At 38.4% G+C, this 22,075-nt stretch overlaps 1 protein-coding gene across 1 annotated transcript in view; it reads right to left on the reverse strand.

Moving 5' to 3' along the window:
- Positions 1-22,075, reverse strand: part of TIMM21 (translocase of inner mitochondrial membrane 21) — a 97,466-nt gene that overhangs the window by 57,709 nt on the left and 17,682 nt on the right. Inside the window, exons 2-3 of the mRNA XM_053714866.1 lie at positions 9,568-9,630; positions 9,389-9,486 (exon numbers count right to left, since the gene is read on the reverse strand). Of these exons, the coding sequence (XP_053570841.1) occupies positions 9,389-9,486; positions 9,568-9,630 (161 nt within the window). The remainder of the gene's footprint in view (positions 1-9,388; positions 9,487-9,567; positions 9,631-22,075) is intronic.

The following is a 22,075-nucleotide window of genomic DNA, read 5'->3' on the forward strand; positions in this document are numbered from 1 at the left end:
GAGCCACGAACTGATAATGCTTGTCTAGAAAAGCGAACCGGAGGAACTGATGATGATCTTTGTGGATTAGGATATGCAGGTATGCATCCTTTAGATCCACGGAAGTAATATATTGACCTTCCTGGATCATAGGTAAGATTGTCCGAATGGTCTCCATCTTGAATGATGAGACTCTGAGGAATTTGTTTAGAAATTTGAGATCCAGGATTGGTCTGAAAGTTCCTTTTTTTTTGGGATCCACAAACAGGTTTGAGTAAAACCCCAGCCCTTGATCCGCAATTGGAACTGGGTGGAACACTCCCATTGTATGTAGGTCATCTACACAGCGTAAAAACGCCTCTTTCTTTGATGTGTCTGTAGACAGACGAGTAATATAGAACCTTCCCCTTGGAGGGGAGTCCTTGAATTCTAGAAGATATCCCTGGGTAACAATCACTAAAGCCCAGAGATCGAGAACATCTCTTGCCCAGGCCTGAGCGAGGAGAGAAAGTCTGCCCCCTACTAGATCCGGTTCCGGATCGGGGGCTACCCCGTCATGCTGTCTTGGTAGCAGCTGCAGGCTTTTTGGCCTGTTTACCCCTGTTCCAGCCCTGATAAGGCTTCCAGGTTGCCTTGGGCTGTGAAGCGTTACCCTCTTGCTTTGCAGCTGTAGACGCTGAAGCGGGACCGCTCCTGAAATTACAAAAGGAACGAAAATTAGCTTTTTTTTTAGCCTTAAAAGGCTTGTCCTGGGGAGAGCATGGCCCTTTCCCCGGTGATTTCTGAAATAGTCTCTTTCAATTCTGGCCCGAAAAGGGTCTCTCTCTTGAAAGGGATATTTAACAATTTGGATTTTGACAACACATCGGCCGACCATGACTTGAGCCAAAGCGCTCTGCGTGCCATAATGGCGAAGCCTGAATTTTTTGAGCCAACTTAGCTAATTGCAAAGCGGCATCTGTGATAAATGAATTAGCCAGCTTTAGAGCCTTAATTCTATCCATAATTTCGTCATATGAGGACTCCGTCTGGAGCGACTCCTCCAGCGCCTCAAACCAGAAAGCCGCTGCAGTAGTTACAGGAACAATGCAGGCAATAGGTTGGAGAAGAAAGCCTTGTTGAACAAAGATTTTCTTAAGTAAACCTTCTAACTTTTTATCCATAGGATCTTTAAAAACACAACTGTCTTCAATTGGTATGGTTGTCCGCTTAGCAAGTGTCGAAACAGCCCCCTCTACCTTAGGGACCGTCTGCCACGAGTCCTGCCTAGGGTCAGTTATGGGGAACATTTTCCTAAAAATAGGTGGGGGGACAAAAGGGACACCTGGTCTATCCCACTCCCTAGTAACAATATCCGCAACCCTCTCAGGGATCGGAAATGCATCAGTGTATACAAGAACCTCTAGGTACTTGTCTATTTTACACAACTTCTCTGGGACCACCATAGGGTCACAATCATCCAGAGTAGCTAATACCTCCCTGAGCAAAACGTGGAGGTGTTCCAATTTAAATTTAAATGCTGACTCTGCCTGATGAGAAACCTTTCCTGAATCGGAAATTTCTCCCTCAGACATCAAATCCCTCACCTCCATTTCAGAGCGTTGTGAGGGTACATCAGATAAGGCTACCAAAGCTTCAGACTGCTCATAATCTGTTCTTAAAACAGAGCTATCACGCTTTGTAGGAAAAACTGGCAGTTTGGATAGAAAGGTCGCAAGGGAATTATCCATAACTGTCGCAATGTAATAGGGGCAGACGCACTAGAGGCACTAAGCGTCGCTTGCGCGGGCGTAACTGGTTGTGACACATGGGGAGAGGTAGACGGACTATCCTCATTACCTTCAGTTTGAGAATCATCTTGGGCCACATTTTTAAGTGCAACAATATGATCTTTAAAGTGTATAGACATATTAGTGCAATTGGGACACATTCTGAGAGGGGGTTCCACCATGGCTTCTAAACACATTTAACAAGGATTTTCCTTAGTGTCAGACATGTTTAACCCTAGTACCATACACAAGCAAGCTTGGAAAACACTTTAATCAAATAAAAAACACAATTTGAAAAAAACGTTACTGTACCTTTAAGTAATAAAAAGGGCACACTATTTTACAAAACAGTGAAAAATGCACCAATCCTTTTAAAATTTCCACAGTATGTACCTAAGGCTTTAATAAGATTGCACAGCAAGTTTCAGAACGATTAACCCCTTAATGCCCAAACCGGAGCAGCCTAAAGCCAACAACCGGTTAACAAACTACAGCACCTTGCCACAGCTTACTACTGTGGCCCTACCTGCCCTTAGGGATCAGTTTTGGGGAAATAAAGCTTCTTCTAGGCCCTCAATCAGCAGCTGGACCCTCCATGTGAAGCAGCATGAAACAGTCTCTCAATTATAAGTGCGCATCTGAGGGGCGAAATTAGGCCTCTCCCACTCCGGAGTTGTGAGGCCTACAAAAAACATAATTTATGTAAGAACTTACCTGATAAATTCATTTCTTTCATATTAGCAAGAGTCCCTGAGCTAGTGACGTATGGGATATACATTCCTACCAGGAGGGGCAAAGTTTCCCAAACCTCAAAATGCCTATAAATACACCCCTCACCACACCCACAATTCAGTTTAACGAATAGCCAAGAAGTGGGGTGATAAAAAAGTGCAAAAGCATATAAAATAAGGAATTGGAATAATTGTGCTTTATACAAAAATCATAACCACCCCAAAAAAAGGGCGGGCCTCATGGACTCTTGCTAATATGAAAGAAATGAATTTATCAGGTAAGTTCTTACATAAATTATGTTTTCTTTCATGTAATTAGCAAGAGTCCATGAGCTAGTGACGTATGGGATAATGATTACCCAAGATGTGGATCTTTCCACGCAAGAGTCACTAGAGAGGGAGGGATAAAATAAAGACAGCCAATTCCTGCTGAAAATAATCCACACCCAAAATAAAGTTTAATGAAAAACATAAGCAGAAGATTCAAACTGAAACCGCTGCCTGAAGTACTTTTCTACCAAAAACTGCTTCAGAAGAAGAAAATACATCAAAATGGTAGAATTTAGTAAAAGTATGCAAAGAGGACCAAGTTGCTGCTTTGCAAATCTGATCAATCGAAGCTTCATTCCTAAACGCCCAGGAAGTAGAAACTGACCTAGTAGAATGAGCTGTAATCCTTTGAGGCGGAGTGTTACCCGACTCAACATAGGCAAGATGAATTAAAGATTTCAACCAAGATGCCAAAGAAATGGCAGAAGCTTTCTGGCCTTTTCTAGAACCGGAAAAGATAACAAATAAACTAGAAGTCTTTCGGAAAGACTTAGTAGCTTCAACATAATATTTCAAAGCTCTAACAACATCCAAAGAATGCAATGATTTCTCCTTAGAATTCTTAGGATTAGGACATAATGAAGGAACCACAATTTCTCTACTAATGTTGTTAGAATTCAAACTTTAGGTAAAAATTCAAAAGAAGTTCGCAACACTGCCTTATCCTGATGAAAAATCAGAAAAGGAGACTCACAAGAAAGAGCAGATAATTCAGAAACTCTTCTGGCAGAAGAGATTGCCAAAAGGAACAAAACTTTCCAAGAAAGTAATTTAATGTCCAATGAATGCATAGGTTCAAACGGAGGAGCTTGAAGAGCCCCCAGAACCAAATTCAAACTCCAAGGAGGAGAAATTGACTTAATGACAGGTTTTATACGAACAAAGCTTGTACAAAACAATGAATATCAGGAAGATTAGCAATCTTTCTGAGAAAAAGAACAGAAAGAGCAGAGATTTGTCCTTTCAAAGAACTTGCAGATAAACCTTTATCTAAACCATCCTGAAGAAACTGTAAAATTCTCGGAATTCTAAAAGAATGCCAAGAAAAATGATGAGAAAGACACCAAGAAATATAAGTCTTCCAGACTCTATAATATATCTCTCTGGATACAGATTTACGAGCCTGTAACACAGTATTAATCACAGAGTCAGAGAAACCTCTTTGACCAAGAATCAAGCGTTCAATCTCCATACCTTTAAATTTAAGGATTTGAGATCCTGATGGAAAAAAGGATCTTGCGACAGAAGGTCTGGTCGTAGCGGAAGAGTCCACGGATGGCAAGAGGCCATCCGGACAAGATCCGCATACCAAAACCTGTGAGGCCATGCCGGAGCTACCAGCAGAACAAACGAGCATTCCTTCAGAATCTTGGAGATTACTCTTGGAAGAAGAACTAGAGGCGGAAAGATATAGGCAGGATGATACTTCCAAGGAAGTGATAATGCATCCACTGCTTCCGCCTGAGGATCCCGGGATCTGGACAGATACCTGGGAAGTTTCTTATTTAGATGAGACGCCATCAGATCTATTTCTGGAAGCTCCCACATTTGAACAATCTGAAGAAATACCTCTGGGTGAAGAGACCATTTGCCCGGATGCAACGTTTGGCGACTGAGATAATCCGCTTCCCAATTGTCTATACCTGGGATATGAACCGCAGATATTAGACAGGAGCTGGATTCCGCCCAAACCAGAATTCGAGATACTTCTTTCATAGCCAGAGGACTGTGAGTCCCTCCTTGATGATTGATGTATGCCACAGTAGTGACATTGTCTGTCTGAAAACAAATGAACGATTCTCTCTTCAGAAGAGGCCAAAACTGAAGAGCTCTGAAAATTGCACGGAGTTCCAAAATATTGATCGGTAATCTCACCTCCTGAGATTCCCAAACTCCTTGTGCTGTCAGAGATCCCCACACAACTCCCCAACCCGTGAGACTTGCATCTGTTGAAATTACAGTCCAGGTCGGAAGCACAAAAGAAGCCCCCTGAATCAAACGATGGTGATCTGTCCACCACGTTAGAGAGTGTCGTACAATCGGTTTTAAAGATATTAATTGAGATATCTTTGTGTAATCCTTGCACCATTGATTCAGCATACAGAGCTGAAGAGGTCGCATGTGAAAACGAGCAAAGGGGATCGCGTCCGATGCAGCAGTCATAAGACCTAGAATTTCCATGCATAAGGCTACTTTTTGGTGAATTGATCCTCCAACCATGATCTTGAAGAAACAACACAAGTCGATTCGTATGAGATTCTGCTAAATGTAAAGACTGAGCAAGTACCAAGATATCGTCCAAATAAGGAAATACCACAATACCCTGTTCTCTGATTACAGACAGAAGGGCACCGAGAACCTTTGTAAAAATTCTTGGAGCTGTAGCTAGGCCAAACGGCAGAGCCACAAACTGGTAATGCTTGTCCAGAAAAGAGAATCTCAGGAACTGATAATGATCTGGATGAATCGGAATATGCAGATATGCATCCTGTAAATCTATTGTGGACATATAATGCCCTTGCTGAACAAAAGGCAAGATAGTCCTTACAGTTACCATTTTGAATGTTGGTATCCTTACATAACGATTCAATATTTTTAGATCCAGAACTGGTCTGAAGGAATTCTCCTTCTTTGGTACAATGAAGAGATTTGAATAAAACCCCATCCCCTGTTCCAGAACTGGAACTGGCATAATTACTCCAGCCAACTCTAGATCTGAAACACAATTCAGAAATGCTTGAGCTTTCACTGGATTTACTGGGATACGGGAAAGAAAAAATCTCTTTGCAGGAGGTCTCATCTTGAAACCAATTCTGTACCCTTCTGAAACAATGTTCTGAATCCAAAGATTGTGAACAGAATTGATCCAAATTCCTTTGAAAAAACGTAACCTGCCCCCTACCAGCTGAGCTGGAATGAGGGCCGCACCTTCATGTGGACTTAGAAGCAGGCTTTGCCTTTCTAGAAGGCTTGGATTTATTCCAGACTGGAGATGGTTTCCAAACTGAAACTGCTCCTGAGGATGAAGGATCAGGCTTTTGTTCTTTGTTGAAACGAAAGGAACGAAAACGATTATTAGCCCTGTTTTTACCCTTAGATTTTTTATCCTGTGGTAAAAAAGTTCCTTTCCCACCAGTAACAGTTGAGATAATAGAATCCAACTGAGAACCAAATAATTTGTTACCCTGGAAAGAAATGGAAAGTAGAGTTGATTTAGAAGCCATATCAGCATTCCAAGTTTTAAGCCATAAAGCTCTTCTAGCTAGAATAGCTAGAGACATAAACCTGACATCAACTCTGATAATATCAAAGATGGCATCACAGATAAAATTATTAGCATGCTGAAGAAGAAGAATAATATTATGAGAATCATGATCTGTTACTTGTTGCGCTAAAGTCTCCAACCAAAAAGTTGAAGCTGCAGCAACATCAGCCAATGATATAGCAGGTCTAAGAAGATTACCTGAACACAGATAAGCTTTTCTTAGAAAGGATTCAATTTTCCTATCTAAAGGATCTTTAAACGAAGTACCATCCGACGTAGGAATAGTAGTACGTTTAGCAAGGGTAGAAATAGCCCCATCGACTTTAGGGATTTTGTCCCAAAATTCTAATCTGTCAGACGGCACAGGATATAATTGCTTAAAACGTTTAGAAGGAGTAAATGAATTACCCAATTTATCCCATTCTCTGGAAATTACTTCAGAAATAGCATTAGGAACAGGAAAAACTTCTGGAATAACCACAGGAGATTTAAATACCTTATCTAAACGTTTAGAATTAGTATCAAGAGGACCAGAATCCTCTATTTCTAAAGCAATTAGTACTTCTTTAAGTAAAGAACGAATAAATTCCATTTTAAATAAATATGAAGATTTATCAGCATCAATCTCTGAGACAGAATCCTCTGAACCAGAAGAGTCATCAGAATCAGAATGATGATGTTCATTTAAAAATTCATCTGTAGAGAGAGAAGTTTTAAAAGATTTTTTATGTTTACTAGAAGGAGAAATAACAGACATAGCCTTCTTGATGGATTCAGAAACAAAATCTCTTATGTTATCAGGAACATTCTGCACCTTAGATGTTGAAGGAACTGCAACAGGCAATGGTACATTACTAAAGGAAATATTATCTGCTTTAACAAGTTTGTCATGACAATTAATACAAACAACAGCCGGAGGAATAGCTACCAAAAGTTTACAGCAGATACACTTAGCTTTGGTAGTTCCAGCAGTAGACAGCGATTTTCCTGAAGTATCTTCTGACTCAGATGCAACGTGAGACATCTTGCAATATGTAAGAGAAAAAACAACATATAAAGCAAAATTGATCAAATTCCTTAAATGACAGTTTCAGGAATGGGAAAAAATGCCAATAAACAAGCTTCTAGTAACCAGAAGCAAAGAAAAAATGAGACTGAAATAATGTGGAGACAAAAGCGACGCCCATATTTTTTGGCGCCAAATAAGACGCCCACATTATTTGGCGCCTAAATGCTTTTTGGCGCCAAAAATGACGCCACATCCGGAACGCCGACATTTTTGGCGCAAAAGGACGTCAAAAAATGACGCAACTTCCGGCGACACGTATGACGCCGGAAACAGAAAAGATTTTTTGCGCCAAAAAAGTCAGCGCCAAGAATGACGCAATAAAATGAAGCATTTTCAGCCCCCGCGAGCCTAACAGCCCACAGGGAAAAAAGAGTCAAATTTTAAGGTAAGAAAAAAATTGATTCAAATGCATTATCCCAAATATGAAACTGACTGTCTGAAAATAAGGAATGTTGAACATCCTGAGTCAAGGCAAATAAATGTTTGAATACATATATTTAGAACTTTATAAATAAAGTGCCCAACCATAGCTTAGAGTGTCACAGAAAATAAGATTTACTTACCCCAGGACACTCATCTACATGTTTGTAGAAAGCCAAACCAGTACTGAAACGAAAATCAGCAGAGGTAATGGTATATAAATAAGAGTATATCGTCGATCTGAAAAGGGAGGTAAGAGATGAATCTCTACGACCGATAACAGAGAACCTATGAAATAGACCCCGTAGAAGGAGATCACTGCATTCAAATAGGCAATACTCTCCTCACATCCCTCTGACATTCACTGCACGCTGAGAGGAAAACCGGGCTCCAACTTGCTGCGGAGCGCATATCAACGTAGAATCTAGCACAAACTTACTTCACCACCTCCATAGGAGGCAAAGTTTGCAAAACTGAATTGTGGGTGTGGTGAGGGGTGTATTTATAGGCATTTTGAGGTTTGGGAAACTTTGCCCCTCCTGGTAGGAATGTATATCCCATACGTCACTAGCTCATGGACTCTTGCTAATTACATGAAAGAAATCACTTCTAAGTGACTAAATGTATGCCATGTGGATAATAACCCCAGTAAAACACTCCAAAGTGCCTAAAAAGGTGTCTCCAATGAGTATTTTTGAATAAATAATCGATTGCCCTGCATTAGTGTCAACCAGCCTATTTAGCCCTGTCATGTAAGCATTCAATTCTATACTAAGTCTCAGAACATAGCTTACCCTCCCCACATGGGGATCTTGTCAGTCTTCTAGCATTATTTCAGTCTTGTCTAGAAATAAATGACTGAACATACCTCATTGCAGTCAAGCCTGCAAACTGTTCCCCCAACTGAAGTTTTCTGTTACTCCTCAGTCCTGTGTGGGAACAGCAGTGGATTTTAGTTACAACATGCTAAAATCATTTTCCTCTCAGCAGAATTCTTCATCACTTTTCTGCTAGAGAGTAAATAGTACAAACCGGTACCATTTAAAAATAACAAACTCTTGATTGAAGATATAAAACTACAATTCTAACACCACATTCACTTTACGCTCCCTGAGAGAGAACCTAGTGCGTTAACGCGGCAAAGAGAATGACTGGGGGGTGGAGCTATATGGACAGCTCTGCTGTGTGCTCTCTTTGCCACTTCCTGTAGGGAAGGAGAATATCCCACAAGTAAGCATGAATCCGTGGACTGGATACACCTTGCAAGAGAAAACACCAGTTACACTTAATTCTGCAGAGACATGCCACCACTTTTGGCTGAATTATGATTCAATTAAGAAAAAAAAACAACTTTCCAATATACTTAACATTATCAAAATGTGCACATTCTTTTTATATGCAGCTCCTACTGAACAAGTCCATAGTATATATGTGTTATGCATTTTGTGATTGGGTGATGGCTGTCACATGATACAGGGGGCAGGAAAATTAGATTAACTGAAATTTCTAAGAAAATATTATACTGCTCATTTCAAATTCAAAACAACTGCTACTGAATTGTTTTATTGTGTATTGATCAATTATCCTTTTACACTGTATTTAGTGGTAGAGGATTTATTTTTTCAGCTGGGCAATGTGGCTGTATAAATATATAAAGGGCAATGCTAATCAATAAAATGATGGCAACATTTTTGAAATGGTATAAGAAAGTGTACCTTTCTTTCGATATATTAAATTACCTCCCATGCAAAGTCATATGAGTTACAGCAAACGTCCAGGGCTAATCTTACACAGGGCTGTAATTAAAGTGACAGTAATTTCATACCTCTGTATGAGAACGACACTTATCCAAAGCTTCTCCATATATTTTACTAGGGCTTGAAGAAGAGAAAAGTTCTTTAAAGACTACATAGAAAAGCCCTCCTGCAAGGAAAATAATATGTTTGTAGCAAACACAAATGTAAATGAAACACAAAATGTGAAACAATAAAATAAATTTGGTACCTGTAACACCAATTCCAATAAGAACCACTATAAAATAAGTGAAGTCTCTGCCAGCTTCTTTCACTACAATAAAAAAGGAAAAAACATATATAGGTTATTAGAAGATAATGCTAATCTGGTTATTTCCAGATAAAAATGTATTTCACAATGTGAACCTTACTTTATATGTTATGAATTTGCGGTCAGTGTTCTCCCCGGGAAGTATTTAAAGGGCACACCGCCTAGCTGATTTTACTGACCACTTGGCTACAATGTAAGCCAATACTAAGCTAACATTGGCTAAGTTGATATTTTTAATATATGTAGCATAAATTATCATTAAATACATTTATGTTAAATAATGCAATTCATTTATGCTGTGGATAGCTTATGTAACCAAATTAATGTTATACAGGAACAAATCCCCAAATTCAGGATTCCAAAGTCCAGAATTATTCCAAAATCCACACTAGATAAAAACATTTTCTGTGCAGAATTCTCACCGTTTTACAGAAACTTAAAAAAGTGAACAAACTGAACAAAATTTAATTTTTTTTTCATTAAAGTGAAGGTAAACTTTAGTGAATGAAAGCCTGTTGTTTAAAAATACTATTAAAAACAGGGGCACTTTCATTCATCAAAGTTTACAAAGCAGCCGTTTTGTTAACAAAAATTACCTTTTTTTCTTTTTACAGCTAGAGCAGCTTCCCCCACCTAGAGATCCTCTATTCACACTTCAGCAATGACTAATCCGGCATGGCCTCAGGCGCTGACTACCCTGGGGGGAAAGCTGTGATTGGAGGAAGCAGGATTAGTCATTGCCGACGTGTGAAGAGAGGATCTCTAGGTGGGGGAAGCTGTTTCAGCAGTGAAAAGAAAAAAAAATGGTATTTTTTTTAAGAAAATGGCTGCTTTGTAAACTTTGATGAATGAAAGTGCCCCTGTTTTTATTCCAAATTCTTTTTTATTGAGAAAAGAACATGAAATACATGTTACATTCAAATAATACAGAAACAGGCTTAATTGAATCATGAATAGCTTTCAAAGTGCCCCTGTTTTTAATAGTATTTTTAAAAAACAGGCTTTCATTCACCAAAGTTTACCTTCACTTTAATATTAATATATATTGTTTTAAATAAAATATTAAAAATGAGAAATACTTCCCCGCCCCAAGTAAGTCACAATCTTCTCTGTCAGTGTCTTTTTTTGTTCTAAAAATGCAAAAGCATGTATTTACATCAGCTAATATCTTTATGATTACAGTACTCTACTAACTTTCTGATGGTGCAATGTATAGAAAAGTATTAAATGATATAAAACTATGTTTACATTGCATATATAAGCTGTATTATAACATGACGTAAATATTAGATACACTTGGTTCCATCCCCTCTCCAAGCACTCTCATTTGTCCAGATTCAAATATTACAAAATCCAAACCTTTTCTAGTCCCAAGCAGTTTGGATAAATGGTTTTATACATGTATTGCAAAGTATTACACTGCCCCCACCCAAATTGATGCCTCCAGGATAGAAACATTTTCTGTGGAGAATACTGACTGTTTTACAGAAACTTATAGTGCACTTAAAGGGATACTGAACCCAAATTTTTTCTTTCATGATTTAGATAGAGCATGCAATTTTAAGCAACTTTCTAATTTACTCCTATTATAAATTTGTCTTCGTTCTCTTGCTATCTTTATTTGAAAAAGAAGGCATCTAAGCTAAGGAGCCAGCACATTTTTGGTTAAGACCATGGACAGCATTTGTTTATTGGTGCAGTCCAATCAACAAGGATAACCCAGGTTGTTCACCAAAAATGGGCCAGCATCTAAACTTACATTCTTGCTTTTCAAATAAACATACCAAGAGAATTTAGAAAATTTGATAATAGGAATAAATTAGAAAGTTGCTTAAAATGGCATGGTCTATCTGAATCACAAAAGAAAATATATGGGTTCAGTGTCCCTTTAACTCACTGACCATGTGAGATCCCCCTACTTACACCTAAAGGAGTATTTGCCAAATATCAAAACTGCTATAAAATGTCTTGTTATCCCCTGGGGGCACTTGGGCTGTAAGCAAGTGTTACTCCAGGGAATCTACTCTAACTTTATAAAAGGAAGATTAGCCCTGGTGTAGATTCACGAAATTTCAATAATTTATCACAGACCATGAAAATGTTTAAGGTAAAATGTACCACTATAATAACAGAAGTGCCACCATGAAAAGTGTGATTTAGATTTACTGCACATAAAATAATGAGAAAAAATGTCCCAACTAAAGTAGTTAATATCAGAAAATTAAAGGTTACACACGCAAAGTAACAAACTGAAGCACATCAAGTAAAGTGTGCCATGTGGACCAGATAAACAGTATATGGAATGAAATTGAATACAGTGTAGTGGCATCATTTTTATTATTATTATCAGGTATTTGTAGAGCGCCAACAGATTCCACAGCGCTCAGGTATGCCGTTTGCTTTTTTTTCCACTCAGGTATGCTATGATTTCATAAAGCACAAGCTAGATTATTAAAGAATTAGAATGAAAGATGTTAACAACTGGACATTTCACAAAAGCACAATAAATACTTAGCTCTGGTGACAAAATTAGCAATAGATAATCACGTTAACCCAAAGGGCATCAAAAACATAATTTATGTAAGAACTTACCTGATAAATTCATTTCTTTCATATTAGCAAGAGTCCATGAGCTAGTGACGTATGGGATATACATTCCTACCAGGAGGGGCAAAGTTTCCCAAACCTCAAAATGCCTATAAATACACCCCTCACCACACCCACAATTCAGTTTAACGAATAGCCAAGAAGTGGGGTGATAAAAAAGTGCGAAAGCATATAAAATAAGGAATTGGAATAATTGTGCTTTATACAAAATCATAACCACCACAAAAAAGGGCGGGCCTCATGGACTCTTGCTAATATGAAAGAAATGAATTTATCAGGTAAGTTCTTACATAAATTATGTTTTCTTTCATGTAATTAGCAAGAGTCCATGAGCTAGTGACGTATGGGATAATGACTACCCAAGATGTGGATCTTTCCACACAAGAGTCACTAGAGAGGGAGGGACAAAATAAAGACAGCCAATTCCTGCTGAAAATAATCCACACCCAAAATAAAGTTTAATGAAAAAACATAAGCAGAAGATTCAAACTGAAACCGCTGCCTGAAGTACTTTTCTACCAAAAACTGCTTCAGAAGAAGAAAATACATCAAAATGGTAGAACTTAGTAAAAGTATGCAAAGAGGACCAAGTTGCTGCTTTGCAAATCTGATCAACCGAAGCTTCATTCCTAAACGCCCAGGAAGTAGAAACTGACCTAGTAGAATGAGCTGTAATTTTCTGAGGCGGAGTTTTACCCGACTCAACATAGGCAAGATGAATTAAAGATTTCAACCAAGATGCCAAAGAAATGGCAGAAGCTTTCTGGCCTTTTCTAGAACCGGAAAAGATAACAAATAGACTAGAAGTCTTTCGGAAAGATTTAGTAGCTTCAACATAATATTTCAAAGCTCTAACAACATCCAAAGAATGCAACGATTTCTCCTTAGAATTCTTAGGATTAGGACATAATGAAGGAACCACAATTTCTCTACTAATGTTGTTGGAATTCACAACTTTAGGTAAAAATTCAAAAGAAGTTCGCAACACCGCCTTATCCTGATGAAAAATCAGAAAAGGAGACTCACAAGAAAGAGCAGATAATTCAGAAACTCTTCTGGCAGAAGAGATGGCCAAAAGGAACAAAACTTTCCAAGAAAGTAATTTAATGTCCAATGAATGCATAGGTTCAAATGGAGGAGCTTGAAGAGCCCCCAGAACCAAATTCAAACTCCAAGGAGGAGAAATTGACTTAATGACAGGCTTTATACGAACCAAAGCTTGTACAAAACAATGAATATCAGGAAGAATAGCAATCTTTCTGTAAAAAAGAACAGAAAGAGCAGAGATTTGTCCTTTCAAGGAACTTGCAGACAAACCCTTATCTAAACCATCCTGAAGAAACTGTAATATTCTTGGTATTCTAAAAGAATGCCAAGAAAAATGATGAGAAAGACACCAAGAAATATAAGTCTTCCAGACTCTATAATATATCTCTCTAGATACAGATTTACGAGCCTGTAATATAGTATTAATCACAGAGTCAGAAAAACCTCTGTGACCAAGAATCAAGCGTTCAATCTCCATACCTTTAAATTTAAGGATTTCAGATCCTGATGGAAAAAAGGACCTTGAGACAGAAGGTCTGGTCTTAACGGAAGAGTCCACGGTTGGCAAGAGGCCATCCGGACAAGATCCGCATACCAAAACCTGTGAGACCATGCCGGAGCTACCAGCAGAACAAACGAGCATTCCTTCAGAATCTTGGAGATTACTCTTGGAAGAAGAACTAGAGGCGGAAAGATATAGGCAGGATGATACTTCCAAGGAAGTGATAATGCATCCACTGCCTCCGCCTGAGGATCCCGGGATCTGGACAGATACCTGGGAAGTTTCTTGTTTAGATGAGACGCCATCAGATCTATTTCTGGAAGTTCCCACATTTGAACAATCTGAAGAAATACCTCTGGGTGAAGAGACCATTCGCCCGGATGCAACGTTTGACGACTGAGATAATCCGCTTCCCAATTGTCTATACCTGGGATATGAACCGCAGAGATTAGACAGGAGCTGGATTCCGCCCAAACCAAAATTCGAGATACTTCTTTCATAGCCAGAGGACTGTGAGTCCCTCCTTGATGATAGATGTATGCCACAGTTGTGACATTGTCTGTCTGAAAACATATGAACGATTCTCTCTTCAGAAGAGGCCAAAACTGAAGAGCTCTGAAAATTGCACGGAGTTCTAAAATATTGATCGGTAATCTCACCTCCTGAGATTCCCAAACTCCTTGTGCCGTCAGAGATCCCCACACAGCTCCCCAACCTGTGAGACTTGCATCTGTTGAAATTACAGTCCAGGTCGGAAGCACAAAAGAAGCCCCCTGAATTAAACGATGGATATCTGTCCACCACGTTAGAGAGTGTCGAACAATCGGTTTTAAAGATATTAATTGAGATATCTTTGTGAAATCCTTGCACCATTGATTCAGCATACAGAGCTGAAGAGGTCGCATGTGAAAACGAGCAAAGGGGATCGCGTCCGATGCAGCAGTCATAAGACCTAGAATTTCCATGCATAAGGCTACCGAAGGGAATGATTGTGACTGAAGGTTTCGACAAGCTGTAATTAATTTTAGACGTCTCTTGTCTGTTAAAGACAGAGTCATGGACACTGAATCCATCTGGAAACCCAGAAAGGTTACCCTTGTCTGAGGAATCAATGAACTTTTTGGTAAATTGATCCTCCAACCATGATCTTGAAGAAACAACACAAGTCGATTCGTATGAGATTCTGCTAAATGTAAAGACTGAGCAAGTACCAAGATATCGTCCAAATAAGGAAATACCACAATACCCTGTTCTCTGATTACAGACAGAAGGGCACCGAGAACCTTTGTAAAAATTCTTGGAGCTGTAGCTAGGCCAAACGGCAGAGCCACAAACTGGTAATGCTTGTCCAGAAAAGAGAATCTCAGGAACTGATAATGATCTGGATGAATCGGAATATGCAGATATGCATCCTGTAAATCTATTGTGGACATATAATTCCCTTGCTGAACAAAAGGCAAGATAGTCCTTACAGTTACCATCTAGAACGTTGGTATCCTTACATAACGATTCAATATTTTTAGATCCAGAACTGGTCTGAAGGAATTCTCCTTCTTTGGTACAATGAAGAGATTTGAATAAAACCCCATCCCCTGTTCCGGAACTGGAACTGGCATAATTACTCCAGTCAACTCTAGATCTGAAACACAATTCAGAAATGCTTGAGCTTTTACTGGATTTACTGGGACACGGGAAAGAAAAAATCTCTTTGCAGGAGGTCTCATCTTGAAACCAATTCTGTACCCTTCTGAAACAATGTTCTGAATCCAAAGATTGTGAACAGAATTGATCCAAATTTCCTTGAAAAAACGTAACCTGCCCCCTACCAGCTGAGCTGGAATGAGGGCCGCACCTTCATGTGGACTTAGAAGCAGTCCTTTCCTTTCTAGCTGGCTTGGATTTATTCCAGACTGGAGATGGTTTCCAAACTGAAACTGCTCCTGAGGATGAAGGATCAGGCTTTTGTTCTTTGTTGAAACGAAAGGAACGAAAACGATTATTAGCCCTGTTTTTACCTTTAGATTTTTTATCCTGTGGTAAAAAAGTTCCTTTCCCACCAGTAACAGTTGAAATAATAGAATCCAACTGAGAACCAAATAATTTGTTACCCTGGAAAGAAATAGAAAGTAGAGTTGATTTAGAAGCCATATCAGCATTCCAAGTTTTAAGCCATAAAGCTCTTCTAGCTAAAATCGCTAGAGACATAAACCTGACATCAACTCTGATAATATCAAAAATGGCATCACAGATAAAATTATTAGCATGCTGAAGAATAATAATATCATGAGAATCATGATGTGTTACTTGTTGCGCTAAAGTTTCCAACCAAAAAGTTGAAGCTGCAGCAACATCAGCCAAAGATATAGCAGGTCTAAGAAGATTACCTGAACACAGATAAGCTTTTCTTAGAAAGGATTCAAATTTTCCTATCTAAAGGATCCTTAAACGAAGTACCATCTGACGTAGGAATAGTAGTACGTTTAGCAAGGGTAGAAATAGCCCCATCAACCTTAGGGATTTTGTCCCAAAATTCTAATCTGTCAGACGGCACAGGATATAATTGCTTGAAACGTTTAGAAGGAGTAAATTAATTACCCAATTTATCCCATTCTTTGGAAATTACTGCAGAAATAGCATTAGGAACAGGAAAAACTTCTGGAATAACCACAGGAGCTTTAAATACCTTATCCAAACGTTTAGAATTAGTATCAAGAGGACCAGAATCCTCTATTTCTAAAGCAATTAGTACTTCTTTAAGTAAAGAACGAATAAATTCCATTTTAAATAAATATGAAGATTTATCAGCATCAACCTCTGAGACAGAATCCTCTGAACCAGAAGAGTCATCAGAATCAGAATGATGATGTTCATTTAAAAATTCATCTGTAGGGAGAGAAGTTTTAAAAGATTTTTTATGTTTACTAGAAGGAGAAATAACAGACATAGCCTTCTTTATGGATTCAGAAACAAAATCTCTTATGTTATCAGGAACATTCTGCACCTTAGATGTTGAGGGAACTGCAACAGGCAATGGTACATTACTAAAGGAAATATCTGCTTTAACAAGTTTGTCATGACAATCAATACAAACAACAGCCGGAGGAATAGCTACCAAAAGTTTACAGCAGATACACTTAGCTTTGGTAGATCCAGCACTAGACAGCGATTTTCCTGTAGTATCTTCTGACTCAGATGCAACGTGAGACATCTTGCAATATGTAAGAGAAAAAACAACATATAAAGCAAAATTGATCAAATTCCTTAAATGACAGTTTCAGGAATGGGAAAGAATGCCAAAGAACAAGCTTCTAGCAACCAGAAGCAATAAAAAATGAGACTTAAATAATGTGGAGATAAAAGCGACGCCCATATTTTTTAGCGCCAAATCAGACGCCCACATTATTTGGCGCCTAAATGCTTTTGGCGCCAAAATGACGCCACATCCGGAACGCCGACATCTTTGGCGTAAAATAACGTCAAAAAAATGACGCAACTTCCGGCGACACGTATGACGCCGGAAACGGAAAAGAATTTTTGCGCCAAAAAAGTCTGCGCCAAGAATGACGCAATAAAATGAAGCATTTTCAGCCCCCGCGAGCCTAACAGCCCACAGGGAAAAAAGAGTCAAATTTTTTGAAGGTAAGAAAAAAATGATTAATTCAAATGCATTATCCCAAATATGAAACTGACTGTCTGAAAAATAAGGAAAGTTGAACATTCTGAGTCAAGGCAAATAAATGTTTGAATACATATATTTAGAACTTTATAAACAAAGTGCCCAACCATAGCTTAGAGTGTCACAGAAAATAAGATTTACTTACCCCAGGACACTCATCTACATGTTTGTAGAAAGCCAAACCAGTACTGAAACGAGAATCAGCAGAGGTAATGGTATATATAAGAGTATATCGTCGATCTGAAAAGGGAGGTAAGAGATGAATCTCTACGACCGATAACAGAGAACCTATGAAATAGACCCCGTAGAAGGAGATCACTGCATTCAAATAGGCAATACTCTCTTCACATCCCTCTGACATTCACTGCACGCTGAGAGGAAAACCGGGCTCAAACTTGCTGCGGAGCGCATATCAACGTAGAATCTAGCACAAACTTACTTCACCACCTCCATCGGAGGCAAAGTTTGTAAAACTGAATTGTGGGTGTGGTGAGGGGTGTATTTATAGGCATTTTGAGGTTTGGGAAACTTTGCCCCTCCTGGTAGGAATGTATATCCCATACGTCACTAGCTCATGGACTCTTGCTAATTACATGAAAGAAATTTTGTTCCTGTGCAAAGTGAACCTTTATACGATTTTATCTCTGAATTTCAAAACCATTCTAAGGGCGAGATTTATCAAGGGCGAGATTTATCAAGGGCTAGGCGAAATCTCCTTTGTGTTCGCCTCTAAGTTCTCTGCAGCTTGCCCTTGGAGAGGTGCAATAGTACGCAAAAATGTATCTGGGCAAATTACGATAAATTTATCCCCGCGAAAAAAAAGGAAGTTCTCCTGATTTATCTTTTCAAACTGTTTTTTTAGGTAGTATATTTTGCCCTCTTCAAGTAATCCATTTTACATTTTTGCACATTAAAATTTTGGTGTGCTACCACAATACATTTTTACTTTAACTTTTTTTATAGTAACGACCCTATGTAACCATGAATTGTATCCATGGACAGTGCTGCGGAATATGCTGGGGCTTCATAAATAAAGAATAATAATAATAATAATACATTTAAATTGTTATTTTTGTTCGGTCTTTGTGGGGCAATTTTGCATTCTATATTTGGCATATGTATCTAGCTAAAGATAGACCCGCTAGAGTTCTCCATCAGTAATAGATGTGAACACGACACAAGCTCAAAGACATGATGACTTCTAATGCTGTTCTCCACAGTACCTATGGTAGAAGAACTTTGCGTTCTCCAAAGGCGCACAAAATTATAATTTGGCACCTGGGAATAATTAACTATATCTATCATATGGGTTGAGTGCAAAAAACAAACAAAAAGAAAACCTTTAAAGTTGAATTAGAAAACAGTGATAAGCTAGATGGATTTTATACTCAGATAGATGTAGAATAATCCAAAAAGTTAAGTCCCATTGTTTCTTGGGTTTTCAAGTCCTATTCTAAACATAATTTTAAAACACTGTACATGCTTAAACATTAAAAAGACAGCAATCATAATTACAAGATTTTTCTGCAGTCTTGCAATAAATTAGCACATTAGGTGAGTAAGACAAGACAAATAGATTACCAATTTCAAAATGTCCTCTGAAGGAGCAGATGATTGTCATATAAAAAATTTGATCACCTGTCTACTAGGTGCCTTTTATAGTGCTCTTGGCTTTAAAATGGACCATAGCACCTCAACATGAAAATTAAAAGGTGCAAGGAACCGCTCTTTCAAAGGAAGGGGATCATATGCCCAGGTGAATACTAGCTATGAAGCATGGACTCAGTGTTCACCTGAGAGAACCATAGACATATGAATCAATATCAGGGAGGTGGTGTTTTCCTTATCTTGTTCCCTACAATTTACAGACAAACATGAGATCTAGTGGTTGCCATAACAGTAACAACAAACACTCACAGCACTGTTTCTATTTTGTGGGAAATATACATCACAACACCCCTAGAGATGTAAAATTTATGGAAATTTTTAAGCCATGCCAAACAACCTGTTTTTCCCCAGAAAATGGACATTTTTGGAAAAAAAACAAAACATAATTTATGTAAGAATTTACCTGATAAATTCATTTCTTTCATATTGGCAAGAGTCCATGAGCTAGTGACTTATAGGATATACAATCCTACCAGGAGGGGCAAAGTTTCCCAAACCTCAAAAACAGAATTTATGCTTACCTGATAAATTACTTTCTCTTGTGGTGTATCCAGTCCATGGATTCATCCTTTACTTGTGGGATATTCTCCTTCCCTACAGGAAGTGGCAAAGAGAGCACACAGCAGAGCTGTCCATATAGCTCCCCCTCTAGCTCCACCCCCCAGTCATTCGACCAAAGGTTAGGAAGAAAAAGGAGAAACCATAGGGTGCAGTGGTGACTGTAGTTTAAAAATAAAAACCACCTGTCTTAAAATGACAGGGCGGGCCGTGGACTGGATACACCACAAGAGAAAGTAATTTATCAGGTAAGCATAAATTCTGTTTTCTCTTGTAAGGTGTATCCAGTCCACGGATTCATCCATTACTTGTGGGATACCAATACCAAAGCTTTAGGACACGGATGAAGGGAGGGAACAAGACAGGTACCTTAAACGGAAGGCACCACTGCTTGCAAAAACTTTCTCCCAAAAATAGCCTCCGAAGAAGCAAAAGTATCGAATTTGTAAAATTTGGAAAAAGTATGCAGCGAAGACCAAGTCGCTGCCTTACAAATCTGTTCAACAGAAGCATCATTTTTAAAAGCCCATGTGGAAGCCACTGCTCTGGTAGAATGAGCAGTAATTGTTTCAGGAGGCTGCTGGCCAGCAGTCTCATAGGCCAAACGTATGATGCTTTTCAGCCAAAAGGAAAGAGGTAGCGGTCGCCTTCTGACCTCTCCTCTTACCTGAATAGATAACAAATCCTTAGTTGCATGTAAATAGAACTTTAAAGCACAGACCACATCAAGATTGTGTAACAGACGTTCCTTCTTCGACGAAGGATTAGGACACAGAGAAGGAACAACAATTTCCTGGTTAATATTCCTATTAGACACAACCTTAGGAAGAAAACCGGGTTTGGTACGTAAAACTACCTTATCTGCATGGAACACCAGATCCATGTCCTATTTAGACACACACACAAATTCAGGTATTTTCCACACAAACACATCCAGATAATGCTGAATCTAATGTTATTATATACAAAATCATCTGGATACTACCAGAACCAACCATATTTAACAAAAATATAGCATCCTGCTGCATCTATGTCTAATTTAGAAAGTCAAACATGAATTTGAGCTTTTTACCATACAAACACATCTATACACTGGGGATCCATCACTATTATTGACAAAACAAATGGATTCTACTAGCATCATCTCTTTTTAACAAAAAAACAGCTTGATCCTGCTGGATCCATGGTTAACTTACACAGACACAAACAAATCAAAATGTTTTTCACACAAACAGATCCAGACTCTAAAGGATCTAATGCTATTTTAAACAAAAACATATAGAGTCTACCAGAACCAACATTTGTATTACAGAAAAATAGCCACAACCAGCCTGATCCATGCCTAATTTAGACAGACAGATATAAATTGAAGTGCTTTCCACACAAACACAACCAGTCAGTACAGGAACTGATGCTATTTTAGACAAAATCATCTTGATCCCCTGGATGTGTTTGTTTTGAAAACACTCAAATTTGTAGATATCTATCTAAATTAGACATGGATCGGGCAAGATGCGGCTGTATTTCTGTAAAAAGTGTTGGTTCTGAAAGGACCCAGATATTTTTGTGTAAAAAAAAAAAAAATTAAAACAAATGTTGGATTAAGAAGTGTCTGGATGTGTTTGTGTGGAAAACAGTTTAATTTGTGTGTATCTGTCTAAATTATAGATGGATCCGACAGGATGCGGCTGTTTTTCCATAAAAAAAAAAAAGTTGGTTCTGGTAGGACCCAGATGTTTTTGTGTAAAATATTGTTGGATTCAGAAGTGTCTAGATGTGTTTGTGTGGAAAACACTTAAATTTGTGTATATTTGTCTAAATTAGACATGGATCCGGCAGGATCCGTCTGTTTTTGTGTAAAAAAAGTTGGTTCTGAAAGTACCCAGATGTTTTTGTGTAAAATATTATTGGATTCAGAAGTGTTTGTGTGGAAAACACTTCAATCTGTGTATATGTCTAAATTAGACATGGATCCAACAGGATCCGGCTGTTTTTCTATAACAAAAGAGTTGGTTCTGGAAGGACCCAGATTTTTGGTGTAAAAAATTGGTGGTTAACACTTAAAGGGACACTGAACCCAAATTTTTTATTTTGTGATTCAAATAGAGCATGACATTTTAAGCAACTTTCTAATTTACTCCTATTATCAAATTTTCTTTATTCTCTTGGCATCTTTATTTGAAATGCAAGAATGTAAGTTTAGATGCCGGCCTATTTTTGGTGCACAGCCTAGGTTGTCCTTGCTGATTGGTGGATAAATTCATCCACCAATAAAAAAGTGCTGTCTAGAGTCCTAAACTAAAAAAAATAGCTTAGATGCCTTCTTTTTCAAATAAAGATAGCAAGAGTACGAAGAAAAATTGATAAAAGGAGTAAATTAGAAAGTTGCT

This window comes from Bombina bombina, chromosome 5 (assembly GCF_027579735.1).
Source record: "Bombina bombina isolate aBomBom1 chromosome 5, aBomBom1.pri, whole genome shotgun sequence".
Classification (NCBI taxonomy): Eukaryota; Metazoa; Chordata; class Amphibia; order Anura; family Bombinatoridae; genus Bombina; species Bombina bombina.